This window comes from Chaetodon trifascialis, chromosome 7 (genome assembly GCF_039877785.1).
Source record: "Chaetodon trifascialis isolate fChaTrf1 chromosome 7, fChaTrf1.hap1, whole genome shotgun sequence".
Lineage (NCBI taxonomy): Eukaryota > Metazoa > Chordata > Actinopteri > Chaetodontiformes > Chaetodontidae > Chaetodon > Chaetodon trifascialis.
Window position 1 is genome coordinate 9859324 of NC_092062.1, and position 22795 is coordinate 9882118.

The window sequence follows — 22795 nt, forward strand, 5'->3', positions numbered from 1 at the left end:
TTGGGAAACGTGCACCACAAAGCCTGAGAGAGTTCATTCCAACGCTCAACCCTCCCTCCTTCCCTTCCTCCCTCATCTCTACTCCCTCAGCCCGCCCCCGCCGTTCACTCTCCTCCTCGTTTTCTCTCCTCTCTGCCCCCCCGACCACCTCCGCCCTCCCCACTCACTTTGCCTGGTGCCAAAAAAAGGGCCCTGTAATGTTTTCTGTCTTCCCTGTACTCGCACACAGCCGCCGCCGTGTGTGTGTGTGTGTTTGTGTATGCACGGCTGCCCCACTGAGAACAGACACTTGCCATACCTTAAAGCCAAAGTCAGTCCAACTTTGAAGAAAATCTGAAAGAATAAATCACATTAAGAGAGCATTCAAAAGCCTTCGAGCTACCAGTTCAACCTACACAGAACTTGTTTATAGTCATTCATAAAATTATCACCCAGTGACGATATTCATATACTGTAGTCCTAAAGTTTGGAAGCAGAACATATTTAATGCAGCAGCTTTACCTTGCTGCTTGGATTTCGGTGGCAAATGATTAGTAACTTGTGTGTGCGTGTGTGTGTGTGTGTTATGCTGCTCCAGGGCAAGAGATTGTTTGTCTTGCTGATGCTGATCTGGTTAAAGATGGCCGTTATCTTTCTGATTGTTATTATTGTAGCCTTATTAGAGCATAGCTGTTAGCACTCTCCCCATCATTCTTCACTTACTGCTGTCATTTTTTATTCATTTTATCTCCTCATGGCCTGGAAACATTTATATGCGCACACACTCTCTCTCTCTCTCTCTCTCTCTCTCTCACACACACACACACACACACACACACACACACACACACACACACACACACTCTCACACTCTCCCTACCTGCTACTGAAGAGTTGTTTGACAGAGAGATTACAGCTTTCCCGGCTCGTCGGGCCCCAGTCGGAGGTCTGCGGGGTCACAGCACTGAATGCTCGGGGCCCGTTTAAGAACGCATTACGTTGCAGAACAGCTTGTACATTGGAACGCCTGTTGTAACCGACGTGTCAGTCACAATTGCAAGCTACGTCAGTCCAGCCGTGGCGTGCTTATCTACAACTTTTTGTGTTAATGTCTTACCTCACCGCATGCACCCCATTTCCAGCTTCCTCTCATCCATCATCGGCTCACCTTTCATCCCAACCCCTTGTCCAACCCCAACATCAGCCCCTGCTAGGGTTAACTCCATCCTGGCCACTTCCAGAATCAATAAACTATCTCACCTGGGTGCCCGTCCCTTCCTCCACCGGAGCCAGATTAGACTTAAAGAGAGGCTTTAACCGCGTGTAGTCTCAGTAAAGAAGCCATGTCGTTCTTGTTGCCATGTTTCCTCTGACTGAAGTCTTATTTTGTACTACTTTTATTTGAACAATTGCAAAGCAAAAGTTCCTGTCAAAACATTAATGAGAGGAAATCAAGTAAAATCTGACTAAATTTATGTGGAATCCATATCTAAAGAAACCATGTAATTCTGGACCGGTGTTACCATTTCGCAGCCAGATTTTATGGCAGCTTTTAAAAGAAGTTTACACAACCGGGTTTTGGTGGCTACCAATATTAGACGGTTAGGACTGATCAAAATGTGTGTGGAAGGACATTTTTCTCAGTGCATGCAAGTGTTTTAAGTGCACGACATTTTGCTACATCTTGTGAGCACGCTTTGAAAACTGTGTCTGCTTGCTTACTTTTGCTTTCTAAAACCAGACTAAACAGACTATATTTTTACTTGTAGCAGTCGGTACAGAATCCAGCCAGGTCCTGGCAGATCAGAGAGCCTGGAGAACAGCTGAGAAAGTTTGGGTGAAATTCTCTGTTTAATTATTAAGAATCCGACTCGGGGCAGCACGAGCAGACGGAGAGAGAGAGTGAGTGAGTGAGGGGGAAAAGAGGTAAAAAAAGAAGAAGTTGTGGGGGAGCCCTCCTGACAGTATAATGTTTCCTTGCTCTGTCTGCGGGGGTTAAAAGACATGGTACATCATTAAGAAGATATTCAGAGGCGGTGTCACTGAGGGGTGACCCTTCTCACAGGTCATAGATAGTTCACTCTTTAAACCCCCCTAGCCCACTAAACACTCCCCTGTCCCCCTCCCCCTGCTCACACAGCCATAAGTATGAGTTTCAATCAGTGGCCATCTTGATATCTTTGTTTTCTTCTTGAGAAAAAAGTCTTCATCAGATCATTGATTGCCAAGTTTAGCAGACGCACAGTAAAACAATCACATTTGCTCAGTTCTGCTAAAGCTCTGGAGTGTGTTTTGGCACCGACGGACTGCTCAGCTAGCGGTGATGCTAAATGTACATGTGTATTCGACAACTTCAGTGTTTAGCTTTGACGTGCAGAAAACCTTGGCACTCCTCCCTCTCTCCTCTTTGTCTTTTCACCTCCTTCCTCTGTCCTCTCCCTGTATTTTGTCCGTCCGTGTGTGAGTGTGTGTCAGGGAGGTGGGGGGGCCAGGAAGACAGCCCCCTTTTTCATTTGTCTTCATAAGCCTCATTTATTTTTGCAGCCAGATGTGAGCTGACAGACATCACTCATTGCCCCCCCCAACTCCCCCCGCATGCTCCATTCCCCTTCTCCTTTCCATCAGCACCCTTGAGTCCCCTCCCCACCTTCCCTGTACCCCCACCTTCCCACTAGGAGGTCAGGCGAGCACCCCCCCCCCACCCCCAGCATTACAGAAGATGGATGTGTCTTTAAAGCAGAGATTGATTGTGGATATCAGAGTTATGGCGCCATTCATCACGGCCGATATTATTCAGACGAGCGGGATTGAACAAGGAGGTGGGACTCCTGAGCCCATGGGTGGGTTCTGGAGGGACAGCATAGAGGAAGTTTAATAGATTGAAGATGAGAGTGTGTGTCACTTTGTGTGCGTGAATGAATGTACGTGCTCATGCTCGTGTACTCGCTTGTACCTTCATAAGTCTGTCTCACTTGGGAATTCTGGCATGTGTTTGCGTCTGAGTGTTTCTCATCTTTATTCTCGTCTGTGTGTGCGTGTGTGTGTGTGTGTGTGTGTGTGTGTGTGTGTGCGTAGCTGTCTGCATTGATCTCCAGTGATGTGATCCTCCTTCAGCGTCTGTTCTCATCGGACTCTGATTTACGGCTTCATTAGGATCCTTGCGCTGCCTCCCCTTCTTTTTGTCTCCTTCCTTTCGCCAGGTCACTCTCAGAGACACACACTCACACACGCAGACAACACACACTCTGTAGAGGCAAAGCTGCAACTAAAGGACTTTTCATCCCAAACACTTTGTATAGTTTGTTTCTATTCTGTTTGTCATCTTTATGAATAATCTCTTATTATTCATCAAGGCTCAGCTCCTCATTGTGCCCTGAGAGTTGAAGAGCTGTGGCGGTTTTGGAGGTGCTTCCCTACCCCCAGGCAGCCCCACTCGGCTGAAAAGAGCCCTCATTGTGTGTGTCGTCTTTTATGGCGCTGTCTGAAAGAGAGGGATGCACTCCAGTCGGCATTCAAATGCACGTGGTAAAGCAGCCAGCAGAGCAGGACAAACACCACAGGTTGTAAACGCTTTGAAAAGGAGAGTGTGTATGAGAGTGTGAGGGTGTGCGCGCGAGGATGTGTAGATGTGAATGCGAGCGAGTGCGTGCAGGCTCTTGACTGAAAGGTTTTCACTCTCTTTACCTCCACTTTTTCTCTCCTGATGCAGTTCGCCACTTACTTTACTCCTTCTCTTCCCTGTCTTACCTGTCTTCTGTAGTTGCCTGAAATGACTTTCTTCTTCCTCCACTAAGAAAAGAACCTCAAAGTTTTTGCTTCTCGTGTTTTTAAAATCCCCCCTCCCACCATTATCAGGAGTCAAGTCATGCAGAAATGTAAAAAATAAGAAGGTAATCACACTTTGTGCTGGTGCTTTTGTCGTCAGTCCGTGATGGAAATGGGTCTAAATATGAGATTAGAACCTGCCAGTGACTGATGCTATTAGGCAGATATGCCATAGACTTTACTATCTCCCATGAAGGATTAGCGCAAATTATACTGGGAGACAGGCTTGATTTCTCCTCTGCCTGGCTGGATGTGGGCATTTGAGGCACTCTAAGTTGACAGCGTCTGTCTCTGCTTAGTTCTCCGAGACAGGTTGTGTGACAGCTGATGCCAGGCGAGGGCTTAAAAAGTGTGTATGTGTGGGTGTCTATTTGTGTGTTGGACGACGTTTGGTCTGTGTGTGAGTGTGTGTATCATTGTGTGTGTGTGTGTGTGTGTGTGTGTGTGTGTGTGTGTGTGTGTGTGTGTGTGTGTGTGTGTGTGTGTTGAGAGAGAAGGAGAGTTATAAACTGACAGGCGAGTGTGTTTGAATGTGATTGCGCGTCAATGACGTTTTTTTTTTTTTTTTTTCTTCCAGAAAACAGGTTCTCTTTGAGTAGGGTGACAATTGGGAAAGGCTAATTTTAAGCTTGGTGGCTTCCTCTTTAATTCTACACACTCTTATCTGGTGTTATTTTAAATAATTAAACTGTCTGTAAGACTGTCCAGGTGAAGCATTTTTTGTAGCTATGAATAAGAAAGCTGGTCGGACGTCTGACCGGGCTCTGGATTTCACTGTTTAAATCATTCGTAGGGAAATGCTGATAAAAACAAAAAGCTACAAGACAGGAAGCATACATTTCTCTTCATATCCAAACTCACTCTGCTTCAGAAAGACACATCATGACAGCAAGCCGATGGCATCCATCATGTAGTGCGTAATCTCAAATAGTTTGAACTATGATGTTGATACAAGTGGAGGAAGGTGGTCGAGTGGTTTGTTCACCTCTCAGGAATGTTGAGAACATGTAAATGCTCCCTGTTTTAGCCCTGCTGTCTCCTCTCGGCCTGCTGATTTAGGAGGGTGACATGTCCTTTAATGTTGGGTAATAAACTGGAGGGGTGGATTTATAGGCTCAAGCCTTGTTTTCCCCCCACCGTCTCTGTCCAATGGCTCCTAGGACGACAATACAAGCTCCACCTTCACTGCATTTATGGTGTTTTCAAAGCTACCGTGGTGGCTTTAGCAGAGCCGTTAGACCTTGGCCTTATGTCCCACAGAGCTTTGACAGAGAGAAAGTTTTCCCATATCCTGGAAATTATTTTGGATTTAACGTGATCCAGAGCCACTGCAGCAAGCGCTAATCATTCTGGGTCCAAAAGCTCCAAACATTACAGGTTAAAGACGAGATCAACCCCAGAACAAAGATTTCCTGCACTCAGTTCTCGAGCAATGAAGAAAATTCTTTTCATTGTGATTTTTGTTGATACATTTTGCTTTGCCTTTACTTGTAAATTCCAACCAAAAAAAAAAAAACCTAAATGCAGATACGCAGTAATTCACCCTCACTGAGAGCCAAAGCGAACGATCTTTACTGCACATTTAAAAGCATTCATATCCACTGGCAGCACATCTTTGATTCATCTCGTCCTTATTTCTCCCCATCCTCAGATTTCTGCTCCGTCTTCCCACTCATCATCCTCCTCTCTGCTCTTTCCTCCTCCTTAGTTTGTGAGGTATGATGCACAGCGGTGCTTCGCTATGTCAGCAGGATTGAAACAGGTCAAAGTGTGGAGTGACTCAGATAGGTGTAGCGTCAGACTGATATATACTGTACAGTATCTTTCCTAATATTGGCTTGGTGTTGGAATTTGGCCAAACAAGGCTGCCCACCTCTGATATGATGTAGTGAAGATTTCTGCCTGACTACAGCAGGCGAATACGAATGTGTTAGTAATGTTTTTGTTTCAGGTGGCTGACCAGAAAATGCTCCTCAGTGTGGTGTGGGAGGATTTACTCACCAACTTAAGTGTGTAAATCCTGCAATGAAACCTGCATTCCCGGCCTTGTGGAGCTGCGAAATCTAAACGAATGTCATTAGTTTGGCTTCCAAAAGACTTTTAGAATTGCACGATGGTTGAAATGCTGTTTCAGAGGCTTTTCTAAGAGTGCATTTTTAGCATGATATAAGTCAAAGATGTACCAGTATCAGCTTCTAAAATACCCATAGCGGTCTCCTCTACTCAGGATGCTCCAAATCAGTCTCATCCTCTCCTCGACACAGTTTGACTGATCAGTCCGAGGCCTAGTTTGCTGCTGCCAGCTTGGGACTCGATGTTCGTTTCTCTATTTATTTCCATGGCCCATGCGTTTTTCCCCATATAAAGACAGTCTATGTCCGACCGTGTCACCGTGTGATGGATTGCATAGTCCTCTTCTCTCAGGAAGAGAAAGGGGGGATGGTGGAAAGAAGGGAGCAAAGAAGGAGGGAAAGAATGAGTGAGAGAGGGAGGAAGCGGAGTGGTGCGGTGCAGCAGTGAAGGACATGGCAGCTTAGTGCTGGCCAAAAAGACTGTGCTGAACACCTGCTCCTGTCTCCAACGCCCCTTCAACCTCCTCATTACCTGTCAATCTATCACAAGGCAGCCAGATCAAATGTCTGCAGCAGCCAGGACTCGCACAGGGAGGGAGGGAGGGAGGGAGGGCGGAGGGAGGGGAGCGAGTAAAGAAAGAAGGGAAAGAGAGGGACAGATTGCATGTCTGGGAGAGCAGAAAATGAAGGGGAAGTAGATGAAGCAGCTGCGTGTGCATATCAAAGATCTGTTGATAATTCGGAGTAAACTTTGTCCAGAGTGCAATTATTTAAAACTTCTGGAGGTAGTTTGTCATCTTGCTAAATTTAGAATGCGTGGAAAACAGACTGCATTCCAGCCGGGTATGACTTTATGCAAATGTGTTTTATAATCATCAGTGGAGTGTTAAAAGAATACGGACAACTTATTACACATCATACTCAGAGGAACTTTCAGGTGCAGCTCATTTCACATCGAAAGATTTATTACACTGACCAAAACTCAGTAATACTTTGTCAGGCGTCAGTTCTGTGTTCAGTATACCACAAAACTGATGCCTGCTCTCCACAGTAGTGTTTAGACACACCCTACAGCACAGTTTGGCCTTTGATTGGCGCCTCAGTGTAAAAGAGGTGAATCTGTGACAGACAAGCTCCTCTGTAGGGAGGCAGGGCCCGCGGTTTCAGGTTACAGCAACAATGCGGCCAGTGTGTATCTCTCAGTGTGCCTGTGTGTCGTAAACACAACCGTGTGCACGCTCATACACTTGTGCTTATATGCAGATTTGTATTTTTACGCTGTGTTTATGCGTATATATACAGTTTTATTTTGCATACCCGGGTGTCTGAATTCTGCTTATCTAAGTGTGTTTGTGGACACGTGAGAGTCTGCGTTTGTACATTATGTGTGTGCTTTAAAAGGCAGATGAATTTGAGCTCATCAAGGTGCATTAGTGCACACATGACCAGTCCCAGCCCTCTATTTCTGATCCCTTTCAGTCCCTGCTCTCTCTCTCTCTCTCGCTTTCTTTCTCAGGCTCTCTCAAGCTCTCTTGCCCCTCTCTCTCCTTTAGTGTGTGAGCTGTGGTGATTTACGGTAATTATCCATCGTTGGGTCATCTATCAGGCTGGCCGTTGCTAGGAGATGGAAGCAGCTGCTGCTGGCTGTTGTCTTGTCAGGGACAGTGCATGTGTGTGTGTGTGTGTGTGTGTTTGTGTGTGTTTGTACATAGTTGTGTATCTGTATTCGTGTGTGTTTCCCGGGATTTGGGTGAGGGTGCTTGCATGTGTTTATGTGTATGTGCTCGTGTCTGCATTTATTGGCAGTGTGCGTGTGTGTTCAGGTGAAGTAGTCCATCCTGATGCGGGGATTTAAAAGCGCAGGTGGTGCGGAAGACAGAAGGAAACGAAAGAGTCGATGGATGGAAGGAGGGATTATAGGAGGGAGAGAGACTTGGGTGAGGGTGGGGTCAGAGGTTGGAGGAGGCCAGGTGGAATTTGAATGTGTGTGTTTGGGGGGTGGGGGAAGGGGGGAGGGTGGGGGCAGCTTAAAAGGCACAGGTGTGTGTGTGATAGACAGGGGAGCTGTATGATAAATGTATCTAGGCAGATGGAAGTTGGAAGAAGTCAGGCCTTGGGGAGTAGTTTTAGTGGCTGTGATTGAGTGTGTGTCTACATGTTTAGAGGGGGGGTTATTGGCAGGTGATCGTCCCACAGATGGGTGCTGGTTCAGATCCCTGCTGAGGGGCCTATTTCTCCTCATTTTCCCTGGTAATCCACCGTAACCTATTGTGTTGCAGCCGTTTCAGGTTTCATGATTTACGCACACTATTTAGGTTGGAGCAGACATCATTGCGCACCCCCCCACCCCCACCCAGCATTATCAGCTTTAAACTGCATTGAGTGAACATATGAGAGGGAGTTTTCAAAGGAAGTGTGGAAGATAATAATCACAGGTAACTTATCTTAGACAGATTGGTGAAAGTGTTCACAGCTGATGTGACATGATGCTCAGAGCCCAAGCTCAGAGGACACTATAATAGTAATTACAGTACCCAAGCAATGATAATTAGTATGTTAACATAAGAACCAGTGCAAACCCAACTAAAAGTAAACAAATGATAGTTAAAAAAAAAAAAAAAAATTTAAAAGCAATAAATAAAATAATTCACTGCTGTTTACTAACAAAATTGCCAATAATAATAACAATTGTAATTCTACCAAAGAGCTATATTCACAAACTAATTAAAGAAAAATGTAAGAAAAACACACTTGGACTGTTTAGATTGTCAGCCGCCTGAAAAGGCTGCTGATGAGACTGTCCGAGTACTTTCGCTGTAGTTTTATTTGCTTAAACTGTTGGCAGACCTGTGAAAGGCAGCTGGATATAAGCCACACATCCATATGAGCTGCAGTGACTGTAAATACAACCTCCACTCTCGGCTCTCCATACCAGCCTAATTAGCGCCAGTTAGCATTTGTCATTGCGTTTAGGGGTGAAGATTAGGAACACCTCTCAATTAATCTGCAATCAGCCTGTTTGTTAATTAGCTAACCTGTTCTAAGTGGCCTTCAGGGCTCTTGTGTAATTAGCTAAGCTGCTGGGAAGCAGGTCTGTGTGTTGACATTGACCTAAAGTGTGCACACACGCACACAATACACACAAGCACATATACTGTATACTGTATAAGACGCACAAATCTGCAGATGTCTCCATTCATGGTCAAGAGGGACAAGAACCCCTGGCTCCCAATAAATTACTAACGGAAACAAACACACCTCCTGTGCCTTCTGTTTGTTCAGGAAAAACAAATGCTTAAACACGCGCACGCACACACACACACACACGCGCACACACACACACACACACACACACACACACACACACACTTACTTCCTAACATACTTTATTAGTTGTTGCAAGTGTGTCATGCTCATCCAAATATACATATTTGCACATCATCATGCTTGCAGCGGTACAGATAATTCTTCTCTTCAGTCTACAGCAAACCTGCATCCCTCAAAAGCATTCTTAGAAACGGCAGGAGGGGGAAAAATACATACTGTACTCCCCATGCACGTACACTCTTTTGAACGTTTCATCCTTTTCAAGTGCAACAACATCCCAACCAAAATGAACAGCTTCTCCATTGCTGTGTCGAAGGATTTTTTTTTCTTTCTCACTTCAAAGCCATTTGTTTACTCTGCTGCCTCCTGACATTGTCTGTGGTAATTAAAGGAGCGCACTGAAATTTATGGTTTAATTATACAGGCCTTGTTATGCAGAGAAGACCAGGATGGGCTGATATGCTCAATAAAAATAAATAAATTCCATACGGGTTTATTGAACCTGCGTTTGCATGGAGGGTGCAATCGTTCCAGCCACTCAGGTGTGTGTATGTGTTATTGTGTTTATGTGTTTACGTGTATGCATATGTGTGTATGTTTATTTATGTATTGCTCGCAAGACAGCAGCAGCAGCAGCTCAATGTGGAGTGTGAGTGGGTGAGAATGAAATTGAAAAAAAAGCTAGATGAATTGCAATCGATTGGCGCTGGTTCACTCTATTGATCCCCAGCATGTTAAATCCTGCTGTACTCCATGAAGAACACTCAGTCAGTCAGCGTGACCCCCCCCCCCCCCCCCCCCCCCATCCACCCCTTCACCAACTAACACTCGGCTAGATATACTGTAAATGTCTCCCTGTGTTGTTACTGCATGCATGTGTAAAAAGCTGAGACGATAGTGCTTGCGGGCCCAGCTTCAGTGTGAGTGTGTGTGTGTGCGTGTGTTTGTGTGTGAGTTGGTTTTGTGCATGCACAGTAATGGAGAGTGATCTTGGCTGTGTCCCACAAGCTGCTTCTCTGAACTGATCTTTGAGTTGGGTATAAATAGCGCTTGCTCTATAAATAAAACAGCAGCACCTTTCACACTCACTCTCTCTCACTTACCCACACACACACACACACACGCACGCACGCACGCACACACACACACACACACACACACACACACACACACACACACACACACACACACACGCACACACACTCAAACCTGCCCACATGCCTGGTGGATCTTACACCTGCCCGTACACAAGCACATGCACAAATGCCCCCACACAGTCCTCCCATCAATCCATATATCATTCTGTGGAGGTCAGACAGAAGGATGTATGTGGGACATATTGACATATTTACATGAGAGCATGACCCATACCAGCTTAGTGCTGTCTACATGTCTGACCTCTGACCCCACCTTACTTTACAAAACAACAATCTAGTCAGCTGAACGCCCCACACTGATCTATAGTGTGCTCATTTTGGTATTTAGCTGATGGTTTAGTTCGGCTTGTAGCGTGAGCAAGTGGATGACTAATATCTTCCCCAAAATGCTGATGAAACATCTGATAAAGACGTTGAATCAGAACCCCTTTGGTAAACAGAGCTGCCTGTCAAAGGCCAGGAAGATTCTCTCCTACCTCCTACCACCAACCAAAGTAGAGGGATAGACTGGCAGCTAATCCAACATTGCCATCCTGCCTGCATGGAAAAACACACTAACAAACTGCTCTCTGAGAGATCAGCGCGTTGACTTTACATAATGCCACCGGCCTACTGTAAATCAACATGACACGAAGTGTTTTCATGGAGCCACCGGCGCAAACGATCACCGGAAAGGCTGGTGGTTGACTCGCTGAATACCTGCCAATAATGCAGAATTTCACCACTAATCCTGTTTGCGCAGCACTTATTCGCATTCACACCACTTTTTTCATCAGTCCATTATGTAGCTATGTGTCTGAAGAACAATATGTCCCATCCGCCGCTGTCTGCTGAGCTCAACTCAAGCTAGAAGTGTTTTGAAATGGGGTGGAGAGGGGGGTGAGAGATAAATTGGTACAGCGAGCTGGAATGCTGCAGCAGTTATTTAAGGCCCTGTAGGTGCTGCCTAGGCCATATGCTCCCATTATTCCGCTTGGGAGGGGCCCATGTGGGCATGTGAGCAAGGCTGGAGAGAGGAGGAGGAGTAGAGGAGGAGTGGTGGGAGAAAAAGAGAAAGAGGGGAGTGAAAGAAAGGTAGCTGAGGAATTATTTTAAGGAGAGCCCCCCTATCAAGCGTAGGAGGAATTTTAAGAGCGGGATACCGGGAGAAGCCTGAGATGAGATGAGAACGAATTAGCTTCTAAAGTAAATGATCGCCTTCACCCTCAATATCCGGCTCTTTCACCGTCATCTTTGCATAATTCATCTCGTCAAATTTTGAGGTGTGACAGAGTATAATTCACAAAGTCCTGAACTTTTCAGGTTGATAGCTTCTCATAGGTTAGGGCTTCTCAATCATTTTCACATCGTGGAGCTGCACTTAATAAGGTTCTGTACGACACGCCTCCTCATGGGTGTTTGTTTTGTTGCTTGTTGATTTTTCACAAGATAAAGAGGGATTTCCACAACTCATTGCAACTGAAATGTTATGAATATATGACTGTAGCAGTGAGAGTGAAATATGATCAGGGTAATATAAAGTAAATTGTGAGAATAAACTGTGCCCCCTTCACACTGTGGATACCCAGACTTCATTTTGTCAGCTGTAATGGGTTGATTTTTCAAAAAATCTTTTCTCCTGCAGATAGCTCAATATTTATCTGGGAACAAAACAAGGCCCAGATGCAGCTTTGTTGTGAGCTTCATATCTCTTTCTCTCTTTTGTCTCTCTCTCTCTCTCTCTCTCTCTCTCTCTCTCTCTCTCTCTCTCTTCTTCTCCCTATCTGTACAGTCTCTTGTCAAACTGAGGCCTGTGTTCCTGATCAGGGCATTGCTCTCATGTTAGCCGCTTCACGGGAAGCACATCCCAGCATTCCCTCTGACACGCCGGCAGCAGCATTACCATAATTGGCTTTTCTACATGACGGGACAGAGGAAATAATAATGTCATTTTATTTACAGCCCTCTTGTCCCGGTCCGAGAGCTATCACCCCCTCCTCCCTCCTCATCCCTCCTCCATCCTCCCTCCTCACCGCCGCACTCTTTCTCCTCTCAGCACATACACCGACGTACACCCCTCCTCCTCCCCTTTCCCTTCTATCTCATCTCCCTTTCTCCCCCTCTCCCGGTGCAGGGCGCGAGTCTCGTTCTGCCATGGCGTGTAGGTCAAGCGATGGCTTTTTGATCAGCTCCTGTCCAAAGCCATCAGGGTTGAGAGGCACGTAATGGAGAGCGGGGTGACAAACAGAATCTGGGGAAGGAATAAGACTGCCAGTTTCCTATTAGGGGCCGGCCTAAACGGCCTCGGCCCCCCCATCCACCATCTATCCCCCCAGCATTCTCGGCCGCGAACCCACTCCTGCACTGCCTAAATCACATGAGTGAAGGGGCCTGTGATTGGACATTAGTGCCGCAAATGACTGCCGTGATTGCCCCCTCTTCCCAAACTCACATCAAATAAATAAAGAAATGTGTGTAAATAAATAGAAAGAGGGGTGTTGGAGAAATGGGGCTGGTGGTGGAGGTGGTGGAGAGGGGCGGCTGACTGGTTTCATCCCCTTCTTTTTCCTCTCTCTCTCGTTTCATCGCCTTTCTGCCTTTCTTATCTGGTTTGTTTGGCTTTGACAGCGGCCAAATGGTGAAGCTCCGCGAGCCTGACAGAGAGTTTTATTGATTTAACAACCAGCAGACTCTCAGCAAAGAAAAGGGAGAAGGCAAAAAAAATGGGCAGGGCGAAGAAAGATAGCAAAGTTTTGAAAAGGAGTGATATGTTTCTGCTTTACTCCTTGCCAAAATGCTGACGTGTCTGCTGGTCATGTTTCATTTGGTATCATTTACAAAAATCAAGTCATACATGAATTCAAGCCCTGTGTGTGGGAGAATGCTTTAGAGATGATCTGTACTTAGGTCGATCTTGGTGTCCCATTGTGAGGCCCAGTGTTGTGTTGAGGCAGGATACAGGGCGTTCACCACAGTGTTTTCATCAGAAAAACATCACATCAAACTGTCTGTGTGTTATCCACAAGAGGACTCAGCGCACCCTCAGCCCTGGTCTGGTCTCTGGTCACAGAACTAGTGTTAAACGCGCAAACCTGATCACAGATTGCAAATCTGTAATGATGCAGAACATCCTTTTAATCTTTATACCTTAGGTACAAATCGGAATAGAGGGTGCTTCATCTGTACTTTAGTTGCCGTAGTCCTTCAGGGACTCTCATTTGAATAAGAATGATAATAAATAAGGCAGATGGGAACAAAACACACACTCAAGCTCTTATCTCTAATCAAATAAACCTCTGTTGGCCAAAGTATATTTGGTAGCCTGAGACATGAAACCTTTCATAATACCTGCTTTCAACACCGTTAAGTGTGCATGTCAATCCATTTGTGCATTATGCATTTTTAAAAAGGCCATTACAACATCCAGAGGGATTATTACAGACCCTTTTTGATACTTAACATATTCTATATCCTTTTTTATTAACAGTGTATTAACTGCACGTGTAGGTATTGGGAGATAAGTGATACACTGAAATGCTAATTCCTCCATCCTTGGTGTGTGTTGTTGGTGATCTGGCGTGGCTGGTGGTGGGCTTGATTGCTGCTGCTTCTGACAGTGAGTCTGCAGTGCTATCCTGGCCACGCTGCCGCCTGTCTCCTTGATGGCGGCACGTCCCCGAGCAAAAGTGACAGGCGCTTTGGCGCCCGTGCAGATGGCCCTGCTCACAGCCATCACCCACTCGGCAAACCAAACCGCCAGGGACGGCGCGCCAGCCCTGCCCCTTCCCAAGCCCGCCCCTTGCTGCTGGTGTTGCTCTGCATATGTGCGTCCAGGACGAGAGAGGGAGCTTAATCTAGCCGCTAGTCAGAATCACACATCTTCAAGTTGCAGTGATTGAACAGATAGAGGTGATATATAGCTCTTAATATTTTTTCCTTCCACATGCTTCAGATTTTAGCATCCTGTCAGAATAGATGCGGCATCTCAAAACAGATGGAGAGATCATTTATTTCAGACTACCGTTAGCCATGTTTCATCACTGATGTTGTACGTTTATGGTTTGCGAAACCGTCCACTTGCTGCCTGTGATTTTTACAGATGTCTGTCTCTGCCAGTCTTTTGTCTGTGTGCTTTTGATATCTCCCTCTTTGTTGTTTCCATGACAACATGGCAGGACAGGCATTGATTGACAGGGATCGTCAAAGGGTTCCCTGGCGACCTGCTCATTGTTCGAAGCCCCTCCCTGCTGCAGTCTGCGTTTTGTCACTCACCCAGGGATATTTCTGATCTGCTGCCTCTCATTCCTGCTGTCTCTGCGTGTGTATGTGTGTGAGTGTGTGTATTAAGCACTGCCAATTATTGGGGTTTAGCCTTTTTTTTTTTTTTTTTGGTGCAGCCGATGAGAGTGACTCACATAGGTAATTCCTACTGTATGTTTGCACTGTTTGTGTGGGCTTGTAAAGAATAGATAGCCGTTCTGCAGGGTGCTTTGTATATTAAATGGCTGATATGTATTGATATCCTCCTGTTCTGGAAGCAGGTTAGCGAGGGGGAAGGCACTGTAACAGAAGACACTCTGCAGATGTGTTGTAGAGAGTACAGCACATAATGCTAATCTGCTGTGTTAGGGATTTTCAGGAGTTTTAGAAACTGTCTCGGTCTCAGTCTGTCAGTGGGATTGAAGCGCAGCCAGGTTCTCCTGTAGTGCTCTCATTTCACTGAAATCCTGTCAAGCGTTAGGGGAGTATGTTGCTCATTTGGAGAAGGGTGTATCAGTAGCGCACAGCGAACTCAGACTTATAGGCAATATTATGGTCGGTGGGTTCAGGTTTGCACTGTAAGAGCAAACATGTATGAGCTGCAGAGTGTGTTAAGGACACGCATAGGCATGGGAAGGTGAGCATGCGGACAAACATGCGTTCGCAGACAGGCACTTACTGAGGCACTCACACGCACACACATGCACATCATCACACAGTCACAGTCGATGGTGCAGCTGCTCACCTCCCCCACCTCCTCCACCCATCTCCTCTCAGGCAGCAGTAAATGGTGCCAGTGTATATATATCAGGTATTATGTCCACTTAGATTATGATATGACAGGTTAGCGTGCCGTTTGAAGCTGACAGCACATCTGTTTCATCAGGAGAGACTGATACTGGCATCTAGGACACACATCTCACCATGCAGGAAGGAGATAAAGGAAGAAGCTAGGGGGCCGTCTTTCCTGTCTCCCTGCCTCCCTCACCCCTCTGTCTCTCTCTCTCCCTTTCTCGCTTTTCTCCTACAGCCCCTCTCCCCACCCACCAATCCCACCACCTCCTGCTCACTTTTTCTTTCTCCCCCACATCTTCTTTTCATTCACTTGTTTTCCCCCTAACCACCTCCTGTCTCTCCTACTTACTGATGCTTGCTGTGTCTTCCCTAGCATGCACACCCCTCCACACACACACACTCTCTCTCTCTCTCTCTCTCTCTCTCTCTCACACACACACACACACACACACACACACACACGATTTAGCCTTCTATCCCATTTGCCTATATACATTTGACTGGTAAATCTGTTACATCTCAGTCCTGTTTATCTCTCTTTCTCCACACCTTGATCTTTGATCTTGCATTTGCTCTCCTCTTTTAATCTCTTTCTTTGTTGAGAATTGTTCATGCCATTTTGGATCACACAACAGCAGTAAATTTTGCTAACACTTAAAGTGTCTGCCCCAGACTCCTTCCTTCACCAATCATTGTGGCATTCTCTATCCAAGTACCATTGTTTTGCCAGTTCCTGTCTATTAGCTCAAATGAAAATGACCTTCAGCTCATCAGAGTGGGTTAGGAAAAGCTGTGATATCTCCAAATTAGTGTTTTGTTTTGTTCTCTCTCTGATGAGTTGCATAACCTGAACATGTGAGGAGCTGAACTTCACAGACTGAATGAGTGAGAGACAATAATGCTTGGGGAAGAGAGAAAAAGAGAAAGCGGGAATTGAACATGCAAGCATGCAGCTGGCTAACAAGGCCAAACAGCCAGTCATTTCCTGGGGAACAGGAGGCATATGTGGAGGAATAGGGAGTTGGGAAGGAAAAGGACAACTGTCAGAAGCTCAGTGATTTATTTTTCCCTTGGAGGCTTTTTTCACCACTGGCTTTCAGAGCCACATGTGTGTAAAATACACAAACTCATGCATGCATGCATACAGACACACTCACACACTCATATTGGATGAGAATAAAAGCCTACATTTCCCATCATTGAGTATTCATTCCATGTTATTTGGACAGTGGTCCTGTTAGTGTGTTGTAAATCTTTAATTTCACTGAGCTGACCTCTTTTTCCTCTCATTTCCTCCCCTTTTTTGTCTTCTCTCTCTTGCTGCCTTTCTCTTCAGCATACATGCCCGAGGACGAGCTTAAGGCAGCCGCTCAAGATGAGGATGAGCACCTGCAGGATGACGGCCTCTCATTAGACGGCCAGGACACTGAGTTCCTTTGCAACGAGGAAGAGGAAGATGTGGATGGAGGCCAGCCACCTAGTTACAGAGACTCTCCACTCAGCAATGGCACTAACCCTGACGCTGGATATGGGTCTCCACTCAGTGATGCCAGCGACCGACTTCCGGACTTCAAGAGCACCTCTTCCAGGGACGGTCAGGAGAGGGAAGGCACAGCTTTGCCCTTCCGCCCCAACAACGGCCTCTCTTTCCAGGATAGCCTGGCACAGATGAAAGCCGTCTATGCAAACCTCATCTCAGATGCCTCTTGGTCCAGTATCACAATGGACATCATGAAGTCTAAGCCTGCTGCAGCTGGCAGTGTCAACAGTGCCCTCACCACTCCAGAGCCTGCCTGTACTGCTTCTGTCTCCACAACTACAACCACAAGCAAGAGCAGTGGGGTCAACATGGTTAGCAGTCACCATAATGGTAGGAGCTCCAGCACCACTGTCAACCATACAGGCAACGTGAGTGGCAATACTAATGGCACAGCAGCTTGCTCTGTTAGCAGCCACAGTGCAACCAGCAGCAGTGGGAGCAGCAGTGGTGGGGCTAGTAATGGCAGTGGTGTGGCCTATGACTGGCATCAGGCAGCACTTGCCAAAACTCTCCAGCAGACCCCCTACCACCTCTTACCAGAGCCCAGCCTCTTCAGCACAGTGCAGCTCTACCGGCAGAACAACAAGCTGTATGGTTCTGTTTTCACTGGTGCAAGCAAGTTTCGTTGCAAAGACTGCAGCGCTGCCTATGACACACTGGTGGGTCTGACAGTCCACATGAATGAGACGGGCCACTATCGAGATGACAACAAAGACAAAGAGGAGGAACAGGGAAAGCGCTGGTCCAAACCACGCAAGCGCTCCCTGATGGAGATGGAGGGGAAAGAGGATGCCCAGAAGGTGCTGAAGTGCATGTACTGTGGCCACTCGTTTGAGTCTCTGCAAGATCTCAGCGTTCATATGATCAAGACCAAGCATTACCAGAAAGTGCCTCTCAAAGAACCAGTGCCAGCCTTGGCCACTAAACTGGTCGCCAGTTCAGCTAAAAAACGAGCTATCCAAGACGCTATACTCTCCCCATGCTCCCCAGACTCTGTTCATGCTGGTAGTGGTGGTGGCAGTGTATCTCTTGGGGATGTTGGCAAAGATCCAAAATCTGCAGCTAACCCTTATGTCACGCCAAACAACCGCTATGGCTACCAGAATGGTGCCAGCTACACATGGCAGTTTGAAGCTCGTAAAGCCCAGATCCTCAAATGCATGGAGTGTGGGAGCTCTCATGATACACTGCAACAGCTGACTGCCCACATGATGGTTACAGGGCACTTTTTAAAGGTTACAAATTCTGCATCCAAGAAGGGCAAACAGCTGGTTTTTGATCCAGTGGTGGAAGAGAAGATTCAGTCCATCCCTCTGCCACCGACCACCACCAGACTCCCTGTTCCCACTAGTGTTAAGTCCCAGCCGGTGTCCCCTGCCCTGTCCTCTGGCTCAGAGGAAAAGAGGGAAGGAGGTGAGGATGAAAAGGTTGAAGCAGGTGAGCTACTGGAGAAAAAAATCAAGGAGGAGAAAGATGACTCAGGTGAGAAATCTGAGAATGACGCCACATCATATAAATACCTTAGAGAAGAAGATCTGGAGGAGACACCAAAAGAGGGTTTAGATATTCTTAAATCCCTTGAGAACACAGTATCCAGTGCCATCAGCAAGGCCCAGACAGGCACACCCACATGGGGTGGCTACCCTAGCATTCATGCAGCCTACCAGCTGCAAGGTGCCATGAAGAGCTCAACTACTGTTGTACCCCCAATGGTCCAGAGTGTCCAGATGCAGCCAATGTTTAACAGTGGGCTACGAGGCCTGGTGAATGACCCCAATTCAGTCATCCACTCGCCTCGGAGCCCTTCCTCTCCCACCCCCCTCAGGAGCAATGTCACTGCCATGGAGGAGCTTGTGGAGAAAGTGACAGGGAAAGCTGCCAGTGTGAAGAAAGAAAAGGAGGAGAAGATGGTGAGCCTGGAACGATGCCGGGCCCCATCTCTAGTAAAATCCCCCTCTCCTGCACTGAGAGAGCAGCGAGAGCAATTAGCATCTCCAAATGACCTTTCTGTAGGTAAAGCGTCTGGTATGAGAAGCAGCAGTCCAGGCAGTGTAGATTCAGAGCTCATCTGCAAGAAGGAGCCCAAAGAGAGCCTAGTAGACGGCCACAACAGCCATTCAAAGAACGGCTCTGAGGCGTGTCAATCCCCTGTAACTAATGGTAACAGTCTTGGCATCATCACCGATCACTCACCGGAAAGTCCGTTCATCAACCCTCTCAGTGCACTCCAGTCAATCATGAACACTCACCTTGGTAAAGCCTCAAAACCAGTAAGCCCAGCTGCAGACCCACTATCTATGCTTTACAAAATCAGCAACAGCATGATGGATAAGCCAGTTTTCACCCCAACTCCTCAGGGCAAGCCAGCTGAGCCCATCAACCACTATCAGTTGTATGAAAACAATGACCAGCCCATAGACCTGAGTAAACACAAGTCCACCACTAACAGCAACAATAACAATAACAACAGCAGCAGTGTGCTCTTGACCAACAATAGTGTGAATGGTAATAAACCCCTAATTTCCCTCCCTGATTCAGTCTCCTCTCCCCTGAGAGAGAACGCTCTGATGGACATTTCTGATATGGTAAAGAATCTCACTGGAAGACTGACGCCCAAATCTTCAACTCCCTCCTCCATCTCAGAGAAGTCAGATGCTGACGGCAGTGCATTTGAGGATGCCCTAGAGGACCTCTCACCAGTGCAGAAGAGGAAAGGGAGGCAATCCAACTGGAATCCCCAGCACCTCCTCATCCTCCAGGCACAGTTTGCCTCCAGCCTGAGGGAGACCTCAGAGGGCCGCTACGCCATGACTGACCTGGGCCCCCAGGAAAGGGTCCACATCTGTAAGTTCACAGGCCTCTCCATGACCACCATATCCCACTGGCTGGCTAATGTCAAGTACCAGCTGAGACGGACTGGGGGCACCAAGTTTCTCAAGAACATGGACTCGTGCCAGCCTGTGTTCCTCTGTGGTGACTGTGCCTCCCAGTTCAGGACTCCCTCCTCCTACATCAGCCACCTGGAGTCTCACCTGGGCTTCAGCTTGAAGGACCTGTCCAAACTGTCAGCTGAGCACCTACGGGAGCAGCAGGCTGCCTCAAAGGTGATCACAGACAAAATGACATTCGGCAGCCCCCTGTCAGCCTTGACCACGCCAGAGGACGACACAGGCTCTGTGTACCAGTGCAGACTTTGCAATCGGACATTCGTCAGCAAACACGCAGTCAAACTGCACCTCAGCAAGACCCACGGCAAGTCTCCAGAGGACCACCTGGTGTTTGTCACTGCCTTGGAGAAACTGGAGAAGCTAGACAAGATGGAGAAGGTTTAAGCCGGGTCTTGAGCTGAGGGTAGAGACTGACAGCTGTGGAACTGATTAGAATTTCATTGCACTAAAATGACATTGTTCACAGTTACTGCACTGGGCCGAACTGAGCCGCCAGAAAAAATCGGTCTTATTCTTTTTTTTGTTGTGATAACTGCCTGACTGGACCATGTCTTTTCATGTTGATTTGTTTTTGTTTTGCCAAGCTTTTTTACACTTATTTTGTAATATATTTATATGCTATTTGTCTGATCTGTGCATGTATTTTAGTGAATCAAGGTTAAACACAAGATTTTAATCTTTTCATGGCAAAAATACAACTACTGCTTCAATGGTAAAGGTGGTGAGAGGAAAAAGAATTGGTGGAAGAGAAAACTGTATAATACTTGATATGAAGAAGGTGAAAATTAAATGTATACACCAAAAGAATGAAAGAATACCCTGAAAGACTGAAGTAGCACCTTAGACAGTTGAATTTGTAAAGAGAACATGTTTTGAAATATCTTGCATTTGTCAAAATCAGATTGATTTTAAAAGATCAAGGATTAGCATTTCCATCCCCCCCTCTCCTTTTTGGGTTCCTGTCACTGCAATGTTTTTGATGATGAATGGCCTGCTCATAAGTCTGTCAGTGTACTAGAAAAAAGATCACGTGAACATTTTGGAAAAACTGAAATGCTGCTTCTGGTTACGAGTCAATCAGTGAAAATGAATGGCCGTCAGTATGCAAGTTTGCTCAAAAAACTTTTCCTTGTTGTGAAGTATCACCTTATAGCAATTTTCCAGTTGTATGGTTTGTTACAACTTTCTCTTTCTAAATTGTGTCGCTTTATTCAACTGTAAAGAGAACAGTCCGTTACATGTAGATGATTACCAGTGAAATGTCAGTACTCCATAAGACATATCTTACCATTTGAAAACAGCTCAACATTCTTTGTATCTTAAGGTGTGTGCATTCTCTAACTTTTATATTGTCATTTTATATACAAAAATGCTAAAAAATAAAAACAGATGGTGTATATAGATATATGCTGTAGAGCTACAAAATGTCCTTTTTTAAAGAAAATACAAATTTAGCTTCTTCGGCTTGGTTTACAGAAATGATTTTAATTATACTTGCATCCAATTTGATGCATGAAATGGTGTGGAAAATAAATAAGCGATGCACAATGACTATACATTTCAATGTTTTATCGACAATATTGTAAAAAAAAAAAAAAGTTTTTAGCACCGATTAGTTTGTTTCATTTATTTCTCAATTGTAAAATAAACCCCAAAGCAGTTGTTAACAGTCATACCTTTGTGGTTGTGTGTTCATTTGTCATGGTGGTGCACCAAACTCAACATGTATATAACTTAACTCTGTAGCGTTTGCTTTGCGGCAGATTAAAGCGATCACACCTATATCAAATCCTGACACAGTGTGAGAGGATTTCTTTTCTTTTTGGCTGTACTTAAACTTATACATTGCGGAGGTGAGATTCAAAATTTCCTTGTCTCACACTTAGTACATGTTTTGTGGTCTGCCACAGGCCTGCTTTTATATTTACAAAATTTCAAGAGAAAAGGAAAAAAGTCACTGGTGTCATACTTACAGCTGATGACTGGGCCACATCATACTGCCGAAGATTATTCTAATAATGAAGATGACTGGGATGATAAGCCCTGTAAGGGTGCCTATTGTACTGTAAAAAACCCATGCTAGGCTTGTGACTGGCCTTCGGAGGGCCCGTTCTGAAAGAATCAGTGTTATATTAATGGCAGCAGTGTACTTTTGCCTGTCTTCTTGGAACTAAATCAGATGGGTGTCTGTTCTGCTTGATATAGCCTCCTGACTGGCCACAGTGAACCGAACAATAATTAACACATCTAGATGATGCACAAACAGCAAGTTGTCTTTTTCTCTGATCAACTGCAATGCTGCCAACATGAAAATGTATTTTTGTACATTTCAAAAAATGACATTAATGTTTTTGATGTAAGTGTTGCAGTTAAGCGACATAGCTGTGGAACTTGAAAATGCAGAGTCTATAAACTAACCTGAATGATTGAATATTTCAGAAACTACTCATCAATCGGTGACCCTAAGCTGCCTGCGTCATTCATCGGAGCCAGAATCTAATGCTCCCGTGTACTGTAAATGCCAGGTCTTCAACGCACATTTGTACAGATAAAACATCTTTGCAGGATAAAGCGTCTTTAGTTTGAACACGTTTATTGGCTGACTATTTTTGATTTCCACAGCCAGCATGTGATTTTCTAAGGCTGATCAAAAATGATGCAGTTCAGTGCGGAAAACCATTTCCCTGTCCACTTCATTGACTTTGGTTCCATCTCGTCAAAATGAATGTTTGCATAGTTGCTTGCAGAGCATGACAGAAGATCCTTGCACCTTTTTAACTACTCAAGCAGCTTCTCCATCATTTAAAGCCGCTGCACAGCTTCTTCTCACCACATTTTGCTTATCCTCAGTCTTCTCTAACTTATGTGCTGTTGATCCAGGACTGACTTCATTAAATGTACACCACAGACTTA

At 45.8% G+C, this 22795-nt stretch overlaps 1 protein-coding gene across 2 annotated transcripts in view; it reads left to right on the forward strand.

Annotated features, from left to right (window-relative positions):
• LOC139334314 (teashirt homolog 1-like) overlaps positions 1–21555 on the forward strand; it is a 36555-nt gene extending 15000 nt beyond the window's left edge. For both annotated transcript variants that reach the window (XM_070967121.1, XM_070967120.1), the window contains exon 3: positions 16731–21555. In XM_070967121.1, coding sequence (XP_070823222.1) covers positions 16731–20266 — 3536 coding nt within the window. In that variant the 3' untranslated portion in view covers positions 20267–21555. The remainder of the gene's footprint in view (positions 1–16730) is intronic.
• Positions 21556–22795: the final 1240 nt, after the last annotated feature.